Source organism: Micromesistius poutassou (assembly GCF_964030765.1).
Source record: "Micromesistius poutassou genome assembly, chromosome: 15".
NCBI classification, from domain to species: Eukaryota; Metazoa; Chordata; class Actinopteri; order Gadiformes; family Gadidae; genus Micromesistius; species Micromesistius poutassou.
Genome location: NC_140285.1, coordinates 11339953 through 11363637, shown reverse-complemented (window position 1 = coordinate 11363637; position 23685 = coordinate 11339953). Strand labels below are relative to the sequence as shown.

The window sequence follows — 23685 nt, the reverse complement described above, 5'->3', positions numbered from 1 at the left end:
GAGTTAAGCAAAATGTGTTGTTAGTCCTGAGACCTATTATTTGGTTACAAAGTAACTAAATAACCTATGGTTGGCTTCTAGGTGTCAAATTGCAATTCCTAATTGCATGTAGCAGCATGTAGACTAGTATATTTGAAATATCGGAAACCATTGCAAAATAGCAGTGATAGCCAGTTGCCATTGGAATTTTACTTAATGTAATGTGTATACATAATTTATATTTTGTAACAGTAATTATGATTTGATCAAGATGTTACTGACTTGGATACCTCATTCACCTTCGTAAAGAGCTATTTTTTTCTTTAAGATGGTGGGAGATTTCAGTGCTTTGCGTCTGTTTTGACTTTTTCCTTTGGAATAAACATGAATGGCTACATTGTAAGGTCCCTAGCTTGTTGTAACTAGACCTCAACTAAGCCCAAGTGCAGAGTATGTTAGGAGGCCAGACTCGCAGCTGGCAAACAACTTCTATGTCTTTGGTTTTTCAATAACTGAGGATGTAAAATAGTTCTACTGAAATTCTTATGTTGTGTTTTTATCATTTGAACAAGGAGCCATGGGTGATTTGAGCAGAACAGCCGTTGTTTGAACCATTTTTGCTTTGAACCACATACTAGGAATGTGGAACCATTCTGGAAACAACAATAGTGTTTAATATATGCAGCTCAAATGTATTAATATCCTCATTGTGTATTAGTGGCTTGAGGTAAAACCATGTATATGCAAGAAGCTATAGTTTAGGTATTATTCTGATTCCTTTCCAAGCAACTTTCCTTGATGTCATCCAATCGTAATAAACTGATAAAAAAAACAAAAACATAATTGATTCATTAAGGTTTTTTCTAGTAATTTTACTCTATGCCAATGAACTCATATTTTACTGTGTTTACTCAGCCTGCTCTTGTCTTAAGCCTCCAACGATACTTGCTTAAAAGGGCCAAACTATTATGTAACAAAAGGACATACTGACGGAAACAAAATGTCTAAATTAATCAGTTGTTGCCAAGAAGATCTCTTTACAGGATTGCCACGAAATAAGAGGCATTCCCATCCAAAGACAAATTTGAGGTTATTCCATGACTGATGCCAGGTTGGAGATGGCTGTAAAATTGAATCAACAGTGCTTGCAACAGGATTATGTGATCTGAAACATGTTTATTTGTGTGCCCTTTGTTGACGCTTTCCTGGCAGTGTGTGATAGTCAGATGCTTACACCTCACATGACACGGCCCTGGTAATATCGGATTAAACCTTACATGCTCACTTGTTGCATTAACAGCTCAATACCGGACATGGAAATGAACGTTGGCATTGTAGCTTTTATGGCACACTCAGATAAAAACAGGAGGTCAGCTGATGAAACGATATTGCATTTGTGTTGGTTATCATGGCATGGCATGTCCATGTTAACTGAATCCTTTTACTTATTTTTTTTGCAATTTTATGTTTTAACAACACACAAATGGTTGCTTTACTAGAGTCGAGTCACAAGGTTCCCGGTGGAGAACACAAAGGGGTTTTGCAGGAGGACACAGACAGTATTTACATGTGAGACAGGATTAAACCATTACCATGTGACAGGGATGCCCTCAGCAAGACCTCTAACAAAAGACAAGCTAAATCCGTCCAGGACAAGTAGGTCTAACCCTGAACACTCAAATAAACTCATTGCATTTGTTATGCAGATGCTTTTTGTCAAACACCTTTGGATAATTCATAATATTTGCTATTGATTTGAATTAAAACACTTTAAATGAGTATGATAAGAGCCACAATAAAATAACAAACCATTTGGGGTATTTATAGTTTGGAGAGGCTTTAAAACTTGATCTTCCTGCATTTTGATTAAATGGGAGGGCTACACCAAAACAATATAAATGTGGTTTTGACATTGAGAGCTACTTCCAGCTCGCCAGGCATACTTGACCATTTCCATCCCGAGTGCCAGAAAGCAATTGGTCATGTTTATGAATAATTTGTTCACTTGAAGGGAAACCACAACTAAAACACAAGACAAGTGCCTTTGACTCATTGCCTTACAGCTGAGACGTTATGAAGATAGTGTCAACTAGGCCTATGACGACAAATTACTCAATAAACAAATGGACAAATATTATACACCCATTGCCATTTTTTGTATGTATTGCAAAACTTTGCCAACAGAGGACTTCAGGACAAATTAATGGCTTAATTACAAATCGCATATCGCTTATAAACTGATGGGCAGCATCCAGCTTGCACACCGACCTTGGTTCTTCTCTAGATGCTCTAGTTTCCATGACGGTTTTCTACATGCACTTCGCGAACAAGATAACTTAAGGGACCGCGCACATTTTGGTGAGCTGTAGTGATGGGCATTACGGCTCTTCTCAGTGAGTCAGATAATTTTGCTCAGCTGTCCAATAAGAGCCAGCTCTTTCGGCTCCCAAACGACTCTTTATCTATTAATATTTCCTACAGAATGTATTGATATCGCTTTTTTTGTGCCCATTTAATGTGATGGTAGATTGTGTAATAGTGGTGTATTATAGGTATAATTGCATTTAGTTGCATGAAATGAAATATTTCATGGATGGACATAAGGCTACAGTAATGAAAACGTTGCCTACGTCAGTCACTCTGGTAGTTAGTCGTTCCTAATAGCGGTAGTTAATGTGGGATGAATCGAGCGCGATCTATTTCTAACTCGGTTTTTCGTGAAAGAGCCGACTCGTCCACGAAGGACCCATCAATAGTGGACTGTCTCTTTAAGAATCAGGTCTCCTGTTGCACGGAGAAGCTGGTGATTTTCCACTCAAACTGATATTAAACGCACGCCCGCTCGTTGAAACAAAGGTCACTGAGAGATTTCATCCCGATGAAATTTATTGCAAACGAGATCCATCGCACAAAATAAGGAACAAGGAACAGCTCATTCAAAAAAAGATCACAGGTAATTCATCATCTTCTTTACAGTTAATTGTCCGAAATGTCGGCAACATTGACAAAATGCATTTGAAAACAACTACATGAGCTACCAGCCGATGCTTGTGGTTGAAATAGCCCGCATTACGAACACGAGCGGCTGGTTGTAAAAGTTGTTTCCTGTAAAGATCACATGCGTTATTTTTATATTCAAAGAATTGCTTGTAAGGTTAATCATTTGTCTCGGGGCTCTATGACAATTAAACGCGCCACCTCGGGCAGCATGCATGCTACTTGTATACAATAATTAATTAGATGTATTTGGTAATATTGACCCTTTTGCACGATGTATGTTGGGCTAGGATCAGTAAAGGGACGAGTGTGTCCTCTTGTGTTTCACCGCCACCGCGTCTCAACCGGGGCTGATAATAGGCTGCTACCTTATGAGGTGCTTATCAACCTTTTATTCCCTAAAGTCACATCCCTAACCTGTGTTTTTCTACCCAGAAATAGTCAGCGAACGGTTGTGTGCGTCCATTAATCAAACGACTGGTTGATGGGCTCAAGGGAATGGTAAAGCATATTCGTGAACAAAATAATTAACATTTTACTTCATTTGGTCGATTATGCAGATCAGGAAACACAGCGTGTTCTGTGCTGTGGCTTGTGTCTTCATGAATGGTTTATCTTTTATGTTTTTACTATTATAAGTAAAATACAGTGACGCTGTGGACGACCCTTTTCCCGTGATGTGTTGCTTTCAATGGTTTTATCTGTGTAAGTGAGGCGGCGTTATCCAGGTGGTCCGTTATCTAACCGTCTTCACCATCAGTCTCTGTTAACCGGAGGGGACACGTGCATTTGTTTTGAAGACAAACGTGAGGACTGTGGAGGTGGTGGTCAGATTTCTGGGATTCATGAAAATGTTATAACATAGGAAAGACCAGTGTGCTTGCCAATGGTAACTTGGTGCTTATTTTTCTGGAGTGCCTCAATTAATTAGACTTTGGTAGGTCGATTAATACATTATTTGAATCAAGAGCAAGGCAGCGTTCAGCCAATATCAACACACAACACGTTATTCATACATATAACTTCCTCAATCTTCTGAAAATATACAATATTTACTAGCAAAATAAACCTAGTTTCAAAGTATATTTTCTTTCATTAAGTAAGTTCTTTCATTAAGCATCATAGAATAATAAATCTGTTGCATCTTCCATGCTTTCAGCTTCCATGTTATTGTATGCACCACAATAATTCGTTATAATGACTTAATAACGCTATTACTGTAACAATCTTCAATGTGTCAATTGGCAAACCTTTGTTGCCTCTTTTTTGCAGAATGCTCCTCTTCCACTGTCATGAGTTGCGGTCTACTGAGAGTATTTGTGGATTGGTGTTCTTTGAAGCCTATATAGATTAAGTTGATGGATATGATGCACACATTGATGGATAAAGAAACGTTTATAGTCCGAAATAAAGTTGAATTGATAATGTCAATATCTGACATAATCATACTGCCTCATAATCATGTTGTGTACAAACATTAGACAAATTAACTCAGTATTAATGTGCACCCAATTTTTTAGTTAATGACCACAACTGAGTTGTCTGAGTTGGGGGAGATGCCAGAATTAAACCGTCCTTAGCTTTACTTGCCAGCCTGTGAAGGTTATCTGATGGTGGGGAATTTTGAAAATTCACAACATTGATCACTTGATAAACCTGTTTGTGACGACATAACTGTCATGGGAACCTTTTTGGAAGACATTGAAATTCATCCCTCCATTTAAATAAAGAAATGTGATTTTAATTTCCCTCATTATTCGGATAAAGCATGATTCTCGAAAATGTGCAGGAACTCCTATAGGAATAAAGCTATTTTCATATAAACTAATAATCTGCATCTAAAGACAATGTGTAATTAATACACCTTTTAGGGAATTGTCTTCAAGAACTATATATACGCATAATTTCTACTGTTGTGCCTGGAGCAATAGGCTAGGCAACATGTCAATCATGTGAATTAGACATCAGGATATTCTTTTACAATCTTTATGTGCAAAGTTGGCTATGCACATTACAATATTGGAAATCAACTATTTCTTCATTATCTCCTGTAAGCTGATGCATACCCGCTAGTGATATGGACTTTCCAGAAGTTTTCTAGCTAATGCACCTTACTTATGTCCATATTGGGCTCTGTTAATGGATCTCATAATATTCTGTGTCCATATTCCATCCAGAGTTATTTTTCACTACAAACCGTGTACATCAAAGGTATATCTAGTGTATTGTCTGAGTCAAATGATCAAAATAGATTTTATGATTTTATGCATGGTTATTATGGTGTTTGAAACAAATGTTTAGCCTTGCCTAGTGGTCTCAGGGCAAATGGTGAACATTTTGCATTCAGTGCGTATAATTCCTTGCATCATAGGGCATTTGAAAAATAAGAAACAAATGGGTGTAAAATTCTATGCACGTCATGTCTCCCTTGTGTCAACTGGAGGGCAGTAACAGTCCACTGTTGGTTTGGTCAAGTGCTTAATTATTTATTGATAGAATGCTACCCGGCTATTAACTATTTCATCAATGAAATTAAATCTGGTGATCCATACCAAAGACCCGTGTTTACTTAGGCACTGAAAAATCCTGTGCATTAATGATCTAATTTCTTTTCGAGTTACAGTCATTTCTAATGGTGCCCAGGGGGTGTATAGAAGACGAGCCAAACCTTGCCCCATGTTGTGACAAATCCCGTTGACTGATTCATTTGGATGAAATTGACCCTGACATTGCAACAATTGCGCGGGTATTGTAAGCTAAGTCATGAGGGTATGGCGTTTTCAACACACGCAGAAAATGAATAGACAGCGCATTGCCTTATTAGGCATTGTTGAAGGGCCGTACTCTACGGGTTGATGTTTGCAGATAGCTGGCCATGGTATTCTGTTTGCATGTCGCTGCATGTGTTTCCATTTATCCTGTTCACTAAAGGGACTTTCATACAAGGTGTTCATAGGTGATATGAATTAGGTTGCTGTGAGAACGTATTATGGTCAGTCGTGTACACACACTCACACACACACACACACATAATGTATATATTCTGGTGCTTTAGGAGTCCCACACTTTGGAGGGTAGAGCAAAATTGCTTGTTTAGGTTAAATCCACTCAGAGTTGAAGAGATATGGGTCTAATGAGGGAAAGGTTGACTCGGCTCTCTCCCTCTCTCGCCCTCTTTCTCCCTCCCTGTCTGTCTATCTTCCTTCTCTGGGTTGAAAAAAAAGAAGGTGGCTGTGACGTGCTCAGGGCACAGTACTAATCCTTAGTCCCTGGCTGTGTATGTGTGTGTGTGTAGGGAGTCAGTGGGAAGTGGAAATTTACAGTTGTCCGTCGCTGTGCGGCTGTACCCAATCTCTGTGTAGGATTTAATTGTCTTTAGCCGATGGGGCGGGCCATAGTGTCAGCTCTAGTCCTTGTAAACTGTGTTGGCATAAAGGTTCTCGGTACAGAGGAATGGTGACAGCTGAGGAAGAAGCAGCCTATACATAATCACAGCCATGAAGGAAATGTAAGTTATTTTCACTAATGTCTCTTAGTAAAAAAATATAAGAAACTTTTCCTTTTACTTGTGTGTAAATATGAGAATGTTATTGAACTGATTTATTTTCATCATCAGTTTGTTAAGTAAGGGAATCCGTTCTTGGAAGCAGACTTTCTTGTGTTGGGCAGAAGGACTGCATACCTCCATGCTATCAAGTTCTTCAGCCTTCAGTTTTGTAAACCCTTCTGGTTTTGTATTTTCTTTGTGTGATATTTAAGCTTGCGATCAAACGGTTGAGTCCACTTTGGGTGGACCTTCAGGTCTACACTATGCTGGCAGTGGAAAAAAGGGTTATTCCTGTGAGGCGCTTAGTGGCTGTAATGCTTTTGTTTTGGCCTTATCAAGTGAGGGTACACCGAAAGTCTGGCCAAGGGTGTCTGGCCGGGTCACATGGCTAATCTTAAGGACTGTTTACCTTAAGTCTTATCAGACATGCACACTACCTTCCAGAAGGTGAAAAACCCCTCTACGCAAACAAGCAAAGGAAAGCACAGGGGTGGAGGGGTGTGGGTGGAGGTAACGGTGGTGGAGGGATAGAGTGGGCGAGCGCTGATCCAGTTATGTAACGAGGTTTGAGAGTGAAAAGCAGTTCAAGTTGGCTCGTCATGACTAACATGCAGGCGAGAGAAAAACCTATGAAAAGCATGATGACTGAACGGAGGGACTCGGGAGAGGGACCCAGCTTGACCAGGGTCGAAGGAGCGATTGATTGAGCCTCCTTAAATCCACAGAGGAGATTCCTTTTTAAATTGTTTTTAATTGTAGCCCTGCATAAAACAGGCTTAATGTAGGAATCGACTTCACCAGGTTGTACCACTTCGGTTTCTTTTTGGTTTTTGGGTTTTGTGTGCTGAACACAAACATCGGATCAGGTTGGGTTATGACAACTAGAAATATTTTTGAAAGTTGAAAAAGTTTATTATAATAATACAAAGTTAAATCATTATATCTTTGTATATATCTTATATCTTCATAAATATCTGTGAGCAAAAGAGTATTTTTTAATTTTGTTTTGTAATTTTATTTGGAAGCTCAGCGTGTTGCCATCTGACTCTTGCTTACTCAATGCCTTGGGTTTCGATTGGCAACACACAAATTAGCATTGGGCTCGAAAAGAGAAAAGGGGAAGTCTTTGAAGTCGCCTGCCGTTTCTGTCCGCCAGCGCCAGGCTCTAAAGAAGAGGAAACCTTTGCCGCTTGCATAATCAGTAGCAACAATTAATCAAAGTCTTTGTAATTCCTCCCTGTTTTCATCCAGAAACAATCATTATGTTCCTAGGACAGGAAGCTCACAGCCCATTAGGTCTCAACGTGTCCAAGTGATTTGTCAAACAGTTATTCCTGCCCTATTACGGTTTGGGGGCTCCTGGCTCCTCTTTGGCGGGGGCTGGGAAATGGGATACAGAGGGGCGTAATAACAAATCCTGGCTTTCTCTGAAAGGTAGTTTACAGTACAGTACGCTGAGTGAAATGAAGATCTTGCATCCCCTGGCATGATGCCAAGACCTCTGGAATGCCGGGGGACTATCGTCTTTAAATTTGGCTCCCGGGGAACCAACCCTGTGTTGCTGCTAGTGTAGCGTAAGGGGAGAGGGGCTCTGCATGTATTCCCTTTTCAAACAGCTTCAGTTGGACGTCTCGCCCACTGCTATTGTGTTGACTTTAGGATCTTGACTGCGGTACATGCGTTATGGTTTTGAAGCTCCCCTCCCTTCCACTTTTCCTCCTGATCCACCTTTTTATTTCAGTGTGTCCGGTTTGTGGAGCTGGGTGGCATGTGGAGCAATGGTGGTGAAGGCGCTTCATGTTTAACTTCTGGTTCAAGGCCAGGATAAGGCCACTGATCTCCCCGGAGAGGGAGTGAAGCAGGGAGGGAGTAGGTGAAATGTAAAAATATTTATAGAATATACAGAAAATGCATCTAGAAAAAAAAGTGCTTTCATCCATAACATAATGAGTTGAAATAACAACAATGACAATGTAATGGTTTTGCTTCCAATGTAGGCTATAGAGTTTATTTATTAATTTATATGTTTGCCGGGTGAATGCCAAACACAAAAGTTATTGCCATATACTGTATGCTTTCATAGGATACCCAGCAGTCAGTAAAACTAGGCCCAAAGCTAGCAGTATTAGCATATAGAGGCCTTAGATGCTCAGCATGCCGAGGTAATATCTTGTAAATGGAATGAAACTTGATTAACGGCTTCGTAAATCTCTTAAACCACTCATGATTGGAATCTCATTTGATCATAGCCAAGAGACCTCTAGTATATTGGCTGTAAAGTGATGGTATGATATTATGATGTTACTCAAACTTGTCTGAGGTCATTTTATTTGTTTGTATTTAGTCATGTTATTACTATTTTTACATCGTTATATTGGAGAAAACTGCCTGTGTGCTATTTTGGGTGATTTCTGTTTATTTGAATATTTATCCAGTATGAAAAATGTGTCTTAGATGAAGAAGATAAGTGATGCTGTTCTGTTTATTATGCTAACTGGGTGAACAGCATGTTGTAACACAAACAGGCTCCCTATCGCAGCCTCCTATCTCTTCCTCTCTGTCGATCTCTCTCTTGTCTCCTATTCCTTCTGCTAAACTTGATGTAACCACCCCCTCCCCCGTCACCCCTATCTCACTTATGACTATATTTGAACTTTCACTTACATATGCCATCCTGGTCTCTCCCCCCCCGCTCCCCTCTGCCCCCTGCAGCATGGCACAAAAGGAGAAACTCCAATGTTTGAAGGATTTCCACAAGGACACCCTAAAACCCTCCCCAGGCAAGAGTCCGGGCACACGGCCCGAAGATGAGGCGGAGGGCCGGGCTCCCCAGAGGGAGAAGTGGTCTAGCAAGCTTGACTTTGTCCTGTCGGTGGCTGGCGGCTTTGTTGGTTTAGGAAACGTGTGGCGTTTCCCGTACCTTTGCTATAAAAATGGTGGAGGTAAGTAGCAGACCAGATGAGGCCGCTTGGTGTATTGGGTCTTGGAATACTAAAGTTTTATGGACCGACTGTTTTTTTCCTGATTGTTTCCTTTTCTTCATCTGCAGGTGCATTTCTCATACCCTACTTCATATTCTTGTTTGGGGGAGGCCTGCCTGTGTTCTTCTTGGAAGTGGCTCTGGGCCAGTACACCTCTGAGGGAGGGATCACCTGCTGGGCCAAGATCTGCCCCATCTTCACTGGTCAGTTTCCCCCTACAGATCATCACCCAAACCCAACTGCGTGTTTTCTTTGGGTTCCTAAACTCTTGGCGTTCTCCATAATCACTGAGCATAATAACTCAGGGCTCCAGGAAAGTCCTGCGACACGCTGGAATAACAAACCTTCTCCTGCATCCGGGCTGCAGCCATAGCCAAGAGAGAGAGCTGCGCTCCGGCGTGTGTTCGCTGGGCTCTTGGAGCAGGCTTTGTCCTCCATCTGGTCCTATCGGTTCAACCCGATAATAAATCACCCCACACTTTATCTCCCTTTATTAATTTAGTGCTTCCTCTGCTAGGGTGAAATACCGCAGTACAATGGAGAACGGTGATTACAAACCATAGGCGAACATTCATTCAGGAAGATCCGAAACCCTTTTGATACGCACCAGGTGCCCACAGATCCATGTCAATGCGATCTAACAAGACGCATACATAAATATCACCGAGTCCTACTTACAGTACACTGGCAAGTTATTAATTTCTATGTTGAGTGCTTTGTTGCCATGGGAACAGAGGAGGGGGAAAATACTTAGCCAAAGTTGCCTAGCAATACAAACCGTCCCCTTGCAATAGTTTCTGTATTTTCAAAACTAGGAAGGCCTATGTGTCACGTGACACAGCAGCACCAGCGTGTGGGCCATCTGTTTAGTTCTTTTTCTTTACTCCAATGACACACAATATCGGCAGGGCGTTTCAGCAGGAGTCTTGCGCCGAGGTGGTGGGATCTTGTAAAGGTTTGAAGCCTTTGATCTCAAGACCACACCTTGTGGTGGTACTACCAGTGACCCCCCCACCCCTTACCCAGAGCGACAGCTGTGATGCACGTATACACGTTGTAGGTCTGAGACGAAGGAGCAGGGAACAGCTGTAGGCCAAAGGAGAGGGCCAACCTGGGGTTTTATAAAATGTAGTCAGTAGTCAGTCAAACAATACAGTCAGAGGTGATTTATTGTCAAAAAAATTGTGTTTGTGTGTGTGTGTGTGTGTGTGTGTGTGTGTGTGTGTGTGTGTGTGTGTGTGTGTGTGTGTGTGTGTGTGTGTGTGTGTGTGTGTGTGTGCACATACACACAAGACGCACCCTCTCACACCCTGGTCACCAGATTGACTTGTCCGCCTTTGGAATGTGAGAATCAGGAAGGCGAGAAGGGGAAGTTGATAGAAGTGACACCAGTTTAAAAATACCCCCATGTGTTCAAAATAATATGGGCAGACTTTCTAGGTTCAACCAAGTTAAGATCAGCATGCAAACCTGATTTTTAAAGTAAAAAACAAACTAGGGACATTTGTTTTGTATTATATATTTTTCTTTTTGAGAAATCACTCTCGATTTTGACTTCTATGTTTTTTTTTATATTTATTTGTCCACGGTGGAAAAGCATTTGTCCTGGAGAGCCAATAGTCCAGACCTTTTATGGACCGAAAGGTCACTGTAGAGTACTCTGAACCGGACCACATCATGGGGTTGTACTGACAAAATGGCCTCTCTCCACCCCTCCATCCCATTCACAACAGGCATTGGCTATGCCTCCGTGGTGATCGTCTCTCTCCTCAACATCTACTACATCGTGATCCTGGCCTGGGGACTGTACTACCTGATCCAGTGCTTCCAGCCGGAGCTCCCCTGGGCCAAGTGCAACCAGGCCTGGAACACACCGCAGTGTGTGGAGGACACGGTCCGCAGGAACAAGACCCTCTGGCTGGCCGCCAACATTACCAACTTCACTTCCCCGGTCACTGAGTTCTGGGAGTGAGTACTGACCACAACAGCTGGCGCCGCTCTCAGTGTGTGTGTGTGTGTGTGTGTGTGTGTGAGCTTTCTTTGTTATATAACTCACCAAATGGCTACAGTCATGGGCCTGTTTACGTTGCACTGTATACTGTGTTAAAATTAAACAGTGGCTAACAGGGGGTACCGGGGGGGGGGGGGGGGGGTACCACCAGTGCTGGTGGCAGATCGTAACCTGTCGCATGGATCTGTGTGTTCCACAGACGCAATGTCCTGAGCATCTCCACTGGAATCGAGGATATTGGCACACTGAAATGGGACCTGGCTCTGTGTCTCCTCGCTGTCTGGGTTATATGCTTTTTCTGCATCTGGAAGGGGGTCAAGTCTACTGGAAAAGTAAGTTTGTGATGATCTCTGTTTTGTTGCCTGGGTTTTTGTTTAGCAAGCAACGGGACAGGCATATGTGCCCCAATGCTAACAGAAACGCCACTATTTGGAGGCCAAGTTGGTCTGTTTGATTTAGAACTATTGGCTGATGCAGTGTACTGGTATGTTACATCTTGGCCAGACTCGCTGTCACCTTTATACAGTTGAAGTTACTTTTGGCCCTGCGCTTGCATTTGTTAGCAGACTGGGTCAAAGCCAATATCAAGGTTAAACAAAACACTTGAAAGAGCCTACAAGGAAATGTCCAACTGTTTGCGTCTTGCGTTCAACTCTAAAAACTTTGTTTATTTATTCTAACCTGTGCTCTTAAACCTGCACAACGCACCCTTTCCACTGCAGCCGTTACTTTTTCTATATAATGTATTGAATGTTTTTTCACTGCAGTTATCGCCGTTTTACATTGTCATCATCAAATAACATCCATTGACTCAGTGTCACATCAGTCAGCCCACAGATTGTTTCTGAGTCTAAATCAAAGTGGTCAGGAGGTTTTTATTTATGGACTTTTTAAGTGGGTCAATTCTGGCTTTTCTTCACTGTCAAAATAAGACATTTATAGTCATTCAATTTGATATGTTCTCTGGACTCGACTCAATTCTGCATCTTGTCAGCCTCGAGCTCATGTTTTCTGTGACCATTTTAACTGACGTTACATGTGTAAAAATGTAAATGCTAACCATGATGTGTTTGGCTAATCATCTCTTTCTCCTATCTAGGTGGTGTATATAACGGCAACTTTCCCATTTGTAATGCTGATTATTTTACTGGTGCGCGGGGTGACCCTGCCAGGGGCATCTGAAGGGATTAAGTTTTATCTTTACCCGGACCTTAACCGCCTGCAGGATCCAGAGGTAGGAGCTCCAATCAGCACTTTATTATTATTATTATTATTGTTTTTGTTTTGTCACCAAATTCTATGATTTTGTTGTCTAGGGAGTGAATAAGGTAGCCCAGTTGAAAATGGTGCTCATGACTTCCAATCTTGTGATCGGATGACTCGGCCGAACATCACACTTTGGAGTAGCTCATGATCCCAAGTGGTTATTTTTAAAGGAGTTATAAATGCTATTGCTTTGATTAGTGATCTCTGAACACTTTGGTTTCCCACGGTAACTTCTAGCTTATGTTGTTGTCAAACACTCACCAAACGTAATGCCTTTCCAATGCCCAAATCAATCGGCGTGCTTGTGGAAACATCCACCTTTTGCTTCTCTCTGACGCCGCGTCACCCCTCATGCCGTCCTCCCAGGTGTGGATCGATGCCGGGACACAGATCTTCTTCTCCTATGCCATTTGTCTGGGAGCGATGACGTCTCTGGGAAGCTACAACAAATACAAATACAACTGCTACAGGTGAGCGTTGATCCCAGTAGGGGCGGGGGGGAGCTAAGTAGTGACAGCAACCCATGTCAGAACCTGGGTGTGAAGACCTTGGGTTGCGTGTGTGTGTCTCTAACACCCTCCATGACGTGTGTGTGACATAGGGACTGTTTGCTGCTGGGAGGCCTGAACAGCGGTACCAGCTTTGTGTCTGGCTTCGCTATATTTTCCGTCCTGGGCTTCATGGCACAAGAGCAAGGGGTGGACATTGCCGATGTGGCAGAGTCAGGTACGAGGGTCAAAGGTCACGGTAGCAGTGATGGTGGGCACTGCTACTGGAATACAAAAACAAAAAAAGGGGGCAAAAAAAAACATGTTTTCGCACAAACGTTTAGCAAAACCAATGGCTTTCAAATTGGTTTGAGGAAGGGAAAAATGCTAATTTGAGGAATTTCAAAATATTTGAAATTGTTCGAAGAACACAATGTTGCCAGAATTCTGAGGAATTTTTGCACACTCCCTGGCAAGTCTCAAGAAACAGAATTAGTTGTTGGTTTGATCTGTGTTCCATCTCTGCTGAGGCTCAGTTGGGTTGGCCTTATCGCTCAAGAGCGGTGTGTTTGTTAAACTGCTGCTGCACAATGAACTGCTGGGTTAAATTGCTGGCTGATTATTTGTATTGTTATTATTAATACAAGTGTGCCATGCACAGCTGTTCTCAACGGCACTAGGGCGGCCAGTCTTTCACTCAAGCTGACCATGGCAACTGGTGACTTCAGATCCTAACTGCAAGGAGACATCCCAAAGAGGGCTGGCGTCATGTGGACTTTACAATGTTGACGCACAAGAGACTCTGGTCTCTCTCTTTAAATTGTTGTCAATGAGTAAGACAGTCTTTATAGTCATAAATCAGTATTGGCATTATTTGGGTTAAGATCATGCACGTTGCTGTGTTCACCGGCTGTGATACATTTCTGACCAATCAGCATCGTACACCAAGCCCAGTTCTGCGACACGCGGAGGATTTGCTGAGGTGCACCTGACCGGTTCTGTTTCTCTCTTCCTTTTTACACCCCATGTTGCCTCAAGGAGTATTCTTTCAGCATGCTCGCTCGCTACCAATGAGATGTCTTCTGTGTTGTCATGTTAGAAAACCAATCATTGGTTATATGCATATGGTTTACATACACTGCTCTGTACCTTTTTACATGCTTAGCTGCGATGACTGATGACTAAAATGCATTGCATATTACCTGTGAGCTGTAAGGCTTAGTCAATGAGCAATTGCTGTTGACAAATACCATTTTTTTGGATCTCCTCCTCCTCTCCTTTTTTTATAAAGTTGAACAGATCTGGATATTTGATTGCTTGTATAATCAAATTCTCTGATACCTATACGTATGGTCAGGTAGATTTAATACTAGAGGAAGACTTTGCTTAGTTGCTCCACCTTACTTTAATAGTGTAGGTCAGGCCTGGCCAGTTAGCATACACATGCCTATGGCATATTCCTAGTGCTCACCAGGCATTTATTAACTGTCTCTTGATTGGCTCCTTCATAGCTCAATGAGCAGGACTACTAGCCAATGAACAAACGAGAGGAGATTAATGGACCATTCAGTCAGTGTTTGAGATTTATTATCCATTCAACTCCATTTAACTTGGAAGTGGAGGAAACTTTACTTCACATTATGTTCTCTATTCTGCCTGCACAGATGGGAACCATTTTCTTTGGGCGTTGCAGGCTATGAGGAAATTATGAATTTTGTTTTGTGTGGTGTATTTTCTCAATAGATAAAACATTATGGAAATCACTGTAGCCTGACAGCCAGAAATTCCCCAGTTTCCCCAGTCTTCTTATTATCGTTGTAGCCTATATCTCTATTCCCCGTGGTGGGAACAGTTTCATTCTGAATAATAGATACTGAATATCGTCATTACCATACTGAACCACCACTCAACTTACCTCCATAACTCCGATCTACCATCGCGTCCGAGCTGGAATAAGACAAACTGGTTAATTCTGTCCCTCGCCCCTCTCCCTCCCCACCCTCCCACCCCCCCCCCCCCCCCCCCCCCCTCCCCCTCTCCCTCCTCCCCGCCCCGTTCCTCTCTCTCTTTGTCCTGGCAGGTCCCGGTTTGGCCTTCATCGCCTACCCAAAGGCCGTGTCCATGATGCCAATGCCCACCTTCTGGGCCATCCTGTTCTTTATCATGCTTCTGCTTCTGGGCCTGGACAGTCAGGTCAGTCCTCGCACAATGACTCCAGTGTTTCCAGTGTACAATGCAGAGTACTTGGGTGTGTGGGAGGGAGGGAGGGGGGAGGTGAAGTTTAGGGCATTTTTTATTCCTTGGAGAGACACCTCTGCGGGCCCCACAGTGTATATAGTCTCCATAGCACGCATCGGTTGTCCTCCCGTCAGACTCGTATTTCTAAGAGGCATTCGGTGCTTCCCTGCATCCCCGTCTTCCAGTGTATCATGTAACAAAAAGAAGGGGAAAAAACGCTGCCCAACATTCTTCCGTACAGTATTTATAACCAACCTTTTGCCAAAGAAGTATTTACAAGTAGGCCTGACTACAATGTGTAATTCCCACAGAGACGCTGCACTCGAAAGTGTCCGGTTGCCAACCGGTTTGAAAACCGCTTGGACCGACATTATACTGTAGACAAAAAAAACCTTTATTTTTTTAGTTTTCATGTAGCATACTTGTAAGCCTTTTTTTTTTTTTTAGGTCTGAAGTCTGCACCTCAGCCGCAATCAAAGTTTGATTATGAGGAGATAGGCTGGAGACAAACACAAGTGTACACCAGCCGTGGGGCAGCCGTGTCCGGGTCACATTTCATCCTCCTCGTGTAATTCTACTCCCAATGCTAACGCGGTCATGCGCCGTGCCAACGCACCAGCCCTCGGGCCCAGTACGAGGTCGGGGGCTGGTGCTCTAAATTTGAGCGCATGTAAATAATAACCCTACCCTGGCTGTTGTCATGGCAAACGTTGCCAGTCCGATGACGCGTGTGGTTTCACTCGATGCCTTCATTTCATTCAGATCACATTGTCCCGCTGAATGCGCCGCTGTTGGCGTCACGCGCGGCCATGAAGGCCGTAAATAAGTACCAGAAGTCGAAACACTTTTGATTGGACTATAAGGGGGGGGTGATTTACAATCCAGAGTGTAGACAAGGTATAGGATTAGGTGTTCAAGGCAGGATGATGTTACGTACAATAAAAACATTCGCCAATAACTTTGGATGACCGCCCACCAAATGTACAAATATCATTTCCCCCCCACAGTTTGTTGAAGTGGAAGGACAGATCACCTCCATCGTGGATCTGTATCCATCTTTCCTAAGGAAGGGCTACCGCCGGGAGATCTTCATTGCGATCATGTGTTCCATAAGCTATCTTCTCGGACTCGCCATGGTTACAAACGTGAGTTCACCCAGACTTTGTGCCTTTTTTAATTTCTTTGTTTCCCTTTCTTTCAGTGGCTCTTCTCACTGTAAGCGTCTGCTATTAATCTTTGGCAAAACAAAAGCACAGAGTTATAGCCCCCCCCCCCCACCCTTCTCCCTGCTCCCCTTGGACAAGCACGAGGGGGAGATAACGGAGCAGACACACCTCTTGCCTGCCTAAGCCATGACTATATCACCACCAAATATGGCTTTCCAAGCCCGCTCACACGTCCTGTATGTTTGTCAGTGACTGGAACAATTTCCAATGACTCTTTCCATTAAGTTAACTATACTTCAATGACGTCGGACCACCTGTTGAACCCGATCGCTACTGGCAGTTTGCCCGCATTCCCCTGTGTGTCTCTCTCGAACGCGCGCATCCAACGCCTTTCACACTTTTAGTGTCCTTTGCAAACTCTCCCAACATGTTTCTCTTTTTATATGACGTGTGTAGTCGTAATTTATGTTTGTTTTCTCTCCATCCAGGGTGGCATGTATGTGTTTCAACTCTTTGACTACTATGCAGCCAGCGGTGTGTGCCTTTTGTGGGTTGCATTCTTCGAATGCATCGCTGTATCCTGGGTTTATGGTGAGTGAGCCGCGACTGTATTCTGCGGCCGCCGCAAACAGGCCGTTAATTAGACACAGCAATAACTAACAAAGCCGAAATTGGTGCACGGCTAAAGCGCTGAGGTGGGAACTCTGTGTGCGTCGTTCCCCGCTCAATGGCCACTAGTAAATAACCCTGGACAGCCTTTTAGGGACTATTGCAAAGAACAGTGGCACCACTCAGCGATGACCTTTTGGGCTGGAGGCAAATGTGGGAACGCTGCCCCAGATGCCGCTCCCTGGGCCATTGTTTTATCACCGTTTTGTGGCTATTATTAACACTGGCTGAATGCTGCTCTGGGGGGGCAACATCTCACGGATGCGGGAGAGCAAACTCGCGTATTTGAGCTGAAACTGTTTCCAATTTGACGGCAGACAATAGAGAGCTTATTTATAGTGGGGAATGTCATCCAGTTGGAAGCGCATGCGTTGACGCAGAGCCAGATGGCCATGGAGGCAAGGCATAGTCCTTGCTGGGGAGGTTAGTCTTAGTTAAGGATAGCCGCTGCTTCTTAAAGGAAGGTTCCAATCTTGTGAGTGCCAAACTAATATCGCAATCTCATTATCAATGCTCATTATTAAGTTTGCTATGTCTTCGCTTTTGACTCAAACCTTTCCTCTTCTTCTCCCTCTCCTCTGTCCTTCTGGTGCCCAGGCGTGGACAACTTCTATGACGCCATCGAGGATATGATTGGCTACAGACCAAACTCATGGATGAAATGGAGCTGGTCTGTCATCACTCCCGTCCTCTGTGCGGTAAGAGATGAACAGCCGCGTTTCAGAATAGCATTCGTGTTTTAAGGGGTTACATTGAGCGTTGCCAGAGGGGACAAGGAGAAGAACAATGTTTCACATTGGCTGAGAGTTGACTCCCCCAACTTTTATCTAAAAGACGATCAGAAATGGTGAAATGTTGCCCTTGGTATTGAATGTTTTTCTTTTCTTTTTATCTCCCAGAGTTGCTTTGTGTTCTCCCTGGTGAAGTTCAAGCCTCTGACGTATAACAAGGTGTACGAGTACCCCGATTGGTCCATTGGCTTGGGCTGGTCTTTGGCCCTAACATCCATGCTCTGCATCCCCATGGTGATGGTCATCAAGATCCTTCAGTCTGAGGGACCTCTGATCGAGGTACAGTACTACTACTACCAGTGGCGGCTGGTCAATAGAGGGCGCTAGGGCGCCGCCCCTCCGTGAAATATTCACTTGAATATATCTGCCAACTTTGAATAAACTACTATACATACAAAATAAATCAACAAAAATACATAGCGTTTATCCTCGTTTAATTATGTGATAGACCGTACTTGCAACTGCCAGCAACCATTTAAATGCATCTGAACGTAAATGATTTGGGCTAGGCTAGTTATTGGTCATTCTAAATAAAGCCCTCCTTCAGGTCAGGGGCGCCGGCCAAGTTGAAGTCAATATAAGCTCGCAAACTTTTTGCTGTCTATCAAGCAGAGACGGCTTTTCATTGGTGCAAAAAAAATCGCCCTTGGGTCGCAGCAGTGTGCGTCCCAGGCCAATGGTATCGCTTTTCTGTTTTTTTAATCACCACACGATTGGACAATTCAGTGAATCAATCAAATAGGCTACCTCCCTCAGCAACACTCGCACAACACAGCTACAGCAGAGAAGAGATGGATCGCTAACTAGCAGAGAGTTGTAAAAGCACTTTCCACCCATTTCAGTGGAGGAATTGGACTCCCCAAGCAATGTTATACTTAAAAGCAGCAAGTAGGCTAAGTTACATATTAATTTAGTCTTTCGGCCTGTAGCATATAAATAATAAACTGTCCCATATTTCTAACTGCATTTGAAATAGCCATTGAGACACAATAATGGACGCTATAGGACAGTGATCATGATTTGCCTCAATAACATAATAACAACAATGGGTAAGCTTGTAAGCTTGCCCAGGCCCTGCAAGTCAGGATGTAGGCTATGAATCTGAATGAATAGTAGGTAATAGGTAATAGGTAGTGGCCATCTCAAACATGGCTACTGCTACCACCACCACCAACAGTTGACTATTACCGTGAACAGTAGGATGTTTGTAGGAGGAGGGAGGTATAAAAAGTGTCGGGCAGGCGGATGTTGAATCAATAGAGAGCAGGATGTACACCAGATAAGAGAAGGGCGAAGGGGACTACTGAAAGATGGCACAAGGGCAATGGCAGTGCACTGCTCCGCTCCTGACAGTAGATAAGGAACTACACGGGGTGAGTTACCGTGGCTACAGTTCCACTATTGATTTCCTTTTATTGTTGCTGTGTTACACAGACCTTTCTGCAGATGTCAGGCGTTCAGATGGCTGTGGCTGTGCGCCCACGTCCCGTTGGTTTTCAACCTCAAACATGACCCAGAACCTGATGTTAGGAGATATGCATATCATTGTGCATTATTAGCTTATTCAAAAACATATATAGAAATGTTTTTTTTTTTTTTTTGCAAAGATATCCAATACAGGTGCAATATACAGGGATGTTATGGAGTTTATTGACCTCAATTTGGGTTAATTATGTGAATCGTCTTAACCCAAAGTGTTTTTTTCTGAAGGTGGTTGATGATGACGCATGCCAAAAAAAAGCAAGAAAGCATATAAACAACCAAATGTTTTGAATATTATAGCACCGTTGTGCCGGATCATTTAGAAGCGCCCCAGCCCCTCCCTACTTTCACGGCGTTTTAAATAGCAGCGTCAATTCCCCTCAGATGGAGAGATCAGCCGAGGGAACAGCTTTTTTCAGCTTTTTTCTTTTGGCTGACTAGACCGTGGGGAAGTCAGTCTGTTATGTAGGAATATGATGTGCCCCGTGATGGCCAGCGCTCATAATCGCTCTTAAAAACAATAGCGCAGGGCTTTCCGGATCTCTTCTCACAAAGATCATTGATACACAGACAAACAATCAGCAGCGTTCTACTTAACGGAGCGAGCCTGTCCGATGCGTGAGGCCGAGAACCCGTTGGTTTCTACCAGCGTGACCGATATGTGGAGCGAGCACTATGCATGCATTGCTCTCTCTTTCTTCTGTCATCCCCTGCCACTAACCACTGCTCATCTGTAATGATTTTTTTGCTTTAACGCTAGGCTAATGCATGTCTAAGAACAGGCTTATGTATGACGGCTCATTTGTTAGCAGCCACCACGGGTACGTTCATGGGGAGAAGATTGGAAGTAAACAAGGGGTGTATAATATGCAGAGAGACACGAAGTCCTAGTTATATGTAGGCCTTTATAACTACAGTGATTTCCTTGTATATGATATGAGGGTACCACATGATCCCTATGGTGTGATGATGAGACACCCCCGCCTAAACCCTACAGTGTAGCTGCACAACAATTCAATGCAAGATTGCTCCCATTAGTAAAGATGTTAAGAAGAGGGCATTTTTTCCCCTGCAATATGCAACTACAACTAATAACCAACGTTATTTAAGTAATTGACGTACAAACATTCTATGAAAATGCAGTTTATTCCTGGAGGGACACGTCAACACGTGTACAAATAGACTTCACTTCTATTTTAGCATTTTGCTGCGCGTCAATTGGTCTTGTGCGCTGCCCCCACCAAACTCGTCTCTCTCTTGGCAACGCCTCCCATTCATTTTGTATTACCTTTCACTTATGTCATCGCGTGGGGCAAGGGATTGTGGGTAGGCTTGAGTGTAGGCTTTGCGGCATGTTGACAAAAGTTGAACATCAGTTAACTTTATGCAAACGAGTGTGGCGATGTGATTGGACAATCGACATTCAATGAGTACTAGCAGACCATACGGACTGTTTTTTGACATAAAATGTCCTGGTTCTAAGCACTTCCATCGACAAACTGGTGAACTTTCACAAGCAGCAGCTAGAGTGGCAGAGTGGTCAGTGTAGCAGCACTCCTTGATTAGCCTGGGAGCGTTTCGTTACAGCACGATGCAAGGCGACGCCACGTGTGCCAAGTCTAGCAGAGGGGGGGGTCAAGCCACAAAGTGCCAGCAAGAAAGGCAGCTAACCTTGGCAGCAGCATTTATTGTCATTCCTTATGACAAGAAAGAATCCCCTGTGGCTGGGGATCACAGAGGCGGTGAATATAACATCGCAAAGACATGGCCCCGTGTTTACAGTACAACAAAGGGGTTCATTAAGATGCTACAAGCAAAAGACCATATATTTTGGTATTATTAGTATGAGAAAAACCAAAAAATGAACTTAAAGTCTGGAAAAACTACTTGGTATGATATTTCCTGTAGACCGGCGCAATGTTCGTTTAATTTTTCTCTGCTTTGGCTAGCTCTTTCCCCCCCCCCCTGCCTGTTTGCATCCCAGAATACAATACATTGAATAATATGCAATACACACTCTACACAACCAGAAATATCCAGGCAGAAAAAACACCCCAAAAGTTGGGACTCCAGCTCAGCTTGTGACGTGAACCACCTTTGCCATGCCTCTACACATCATCTGTTTGAGCCCAGCTCCAGTCCGGTAACCCCAGTCCTCTTGTGTTTCCCCCCAGAGGATCAAAGCAGTGGCGGCTCCGGTGAAGGGCGGGGCCAGCTCTCGGCCCAAGGAGTACATTGTGAAGGACAGCGAGCTAGCGCAGCCCCTGGACCCCAACGGGAACAAAGGCTTGATCAAGCCCACCCACACCATTGTCGAGACGATGATGTGAGCGCTCTCTGTGAGAGGAATACGATTGACGTGCTTTCTGTGTTTATAATATTGGCTAACTCTTGATAGTGGTAGGTTTACATTGTCTGCACTAGGAATTTTCTGGTTTTTGGTTTTCTTCTACAAGAAAAGAGTAATATTCTGTTTTCTCTTGATATATTTTTTACCGTTTATTATTGTTTGATGTTACCATTGTTGTTGCTGTAGTTGGCACTGATCCCAGATAAGGCAGTATTTTCAGATAGAACATGTTCTGTTGCTTACTACCGTTTAAATCTGAGCGTGGGCAGGATTATCTCTTCTGCTGTGATACATGAAACGACTGACATTCACCTTCCATAAATCCAGTAGACCCCCCGCATGTTATTAAGTGTATAATCCCGTAGAACATTTTGAAAAAATCCTCAAAGTTATTCTGACGGATTTCTCGCCCAAAGTTGATGTTCCATTTTTTTTAAGCTGTTGTTTTGTCTTGAGAGGCAATCTGAATGTACTGCCTCGAGCCGCGAGGCAAGGAGGCAAGGAGGCAAGCCAGATCACATCTGCAGGTAGACTTCATATCAGTACCGCCCGGGGTGAGGTGGTGTGGTGGCGACATGCAGTGTGCATAGGACGTGTCCTTATGAAATCCTATTATTACTTACCAAAATACTGAGGTAAATGCACTCACAAGAAAATCCTTTTTTGTTTTGGGGTGGGAGGGGGGGATGACGGTGAAACGAATGGTGGAAGGAGGGGAAAAAAGGAGCAAGGAAGGAGAAAAGGGAAGAGTACATTTTTAGGTGGAGTATTTTATACGCTGCCTGTGACTTCCAGTCCGTCCCAGTGCATTTATTGAAACTTTTGCACTTTATGTTTGAAGTTTTATTTTTAGTTTGTGTTTTTATCATTCAAAAAAGAAAAAAACATTTCAGGAGGTAATATTTTAGCGTCTAATATTTTGATAGGGATAACTTTACATTTACATTTAGACTGCTGCATATTTACTTTCCGAGTAGAAAAAAACCGAAATTATCCTTCAAACGAACTTCAGAATCAAATAACCGAGTTCACCATCATGAAAGGAAGGAAAGGACAAACGGTAAGAACTGTAAATTCTCTAAAAGTCTACAACGTTCAAAACAATGTTCTCCGCTGTGTTCATGTTGCTCCTGGTCGTGCTGTTTAAATGTGTACCATGCAAGCATATCACTGGAGTGTCTCATGTCCCATGTAGGCGATGGTATCGTAGAATTTTAACTTGTATGTAAAAACACACATGCCTTTTGTAACCATTTTATACTGTGCATCATATGGACTCTGTAACTAATTACTTTCTGTAACACATTGACTGATTGATTACTGCCATTTGTATCCAGCATTTTTATTGTAAACCTGGCTCAAACCATTTCATATAATCTTTTTGGAATATTGAAAGCAATTTGTATCCTAAACAATCAGTATAGCAATGCTAGTTTTGACTTTTGGTGTATTCGATAATTGTAGGGAAATTGCCTATTTGAAAGTATCCAGCCAAAATGTTTTAACTTTAAATAAGAGCATATTGAGTACTGAGCCACATTATGTCATGAGGACACTATCTGAATAAATGTGGAATAAATGTGCAGCAAATCAAATATAGAAAATGGCTCTGTACCAAAGTATGTCATCATCCCCTTTTTTAAGATGCATATTGCATTATTTCTTGATAGATTACAAAAATAAAAATCTTTTCTTTAGATTTGTGTGTCTGTGTCTTACT

The 23685-nt window shown here is 43.0% G+C and overlaps 1 protein-coding gene across 2 annotated transcripts; it reads left to right on the top strand.

Moving 5' to 3' along the window:
* Positions 1–2806: 2806 nt before the first annotated feature.
* On the top strand, positions 2807–23662 carry LOC311360069 (sodium- and chloride-dependent taurine transporter-like). Of its 2 annotated transcripts, none has more exons than XM_084480157.1 (14): positions 2807–2932; positions 9236–9465; positions 9573–9707; positions 11238–11472; positions 11715–11847; positions 12615–12749; positions 13148–13251; positions 13383–13507; positions 15350–15462; positions 16515–16652; positions 17162–17264; positions 17940–18040; positions 18242–18412; positions 21790–23662. In XM_084480157.1, exons 2-14 carry the CDS (start codon positions 9237–9239, stop codon positions 21943–21945), a joined length of 1878 nt encoding a protein of 625 aa, XP_084336283.1. In that variant the 5' UTR covers positions 2807–2932; position 9236; the 3' UTR covers positions 21946–23662. The 2 variants fall into 2 exon arrangements, with proteins under 2 accessions (XP_084336283.1, XP_084336282.1); XM_084480156.1 differs by lacking the exon at positions 2807–2932 and adding an exon at positions 6282–6484.
* Positions 23663–23685: the final 23 nt, after the last annotated feature.

Bases quoted from the DNA above. Each gene is read 5' to 3' on its own strand.
- LOC311360069 (XM_084480156.1), top strand. The intron at 13,508-15,349 runs GTACGAGGGTCA...TTGTCCTGGCAG, and splicing joins TGCCGATGTGGCAGAGTCAG to GTCCCGGTTTGGCCTTCATC. The intron at 18,413-21,789 runs GTACAGTACTAC...GTTTCCCCCCAG, and splicing joins CTGAGGGACCTCTGATCGAG to AGGATCAAAGCAGTGGCGGC.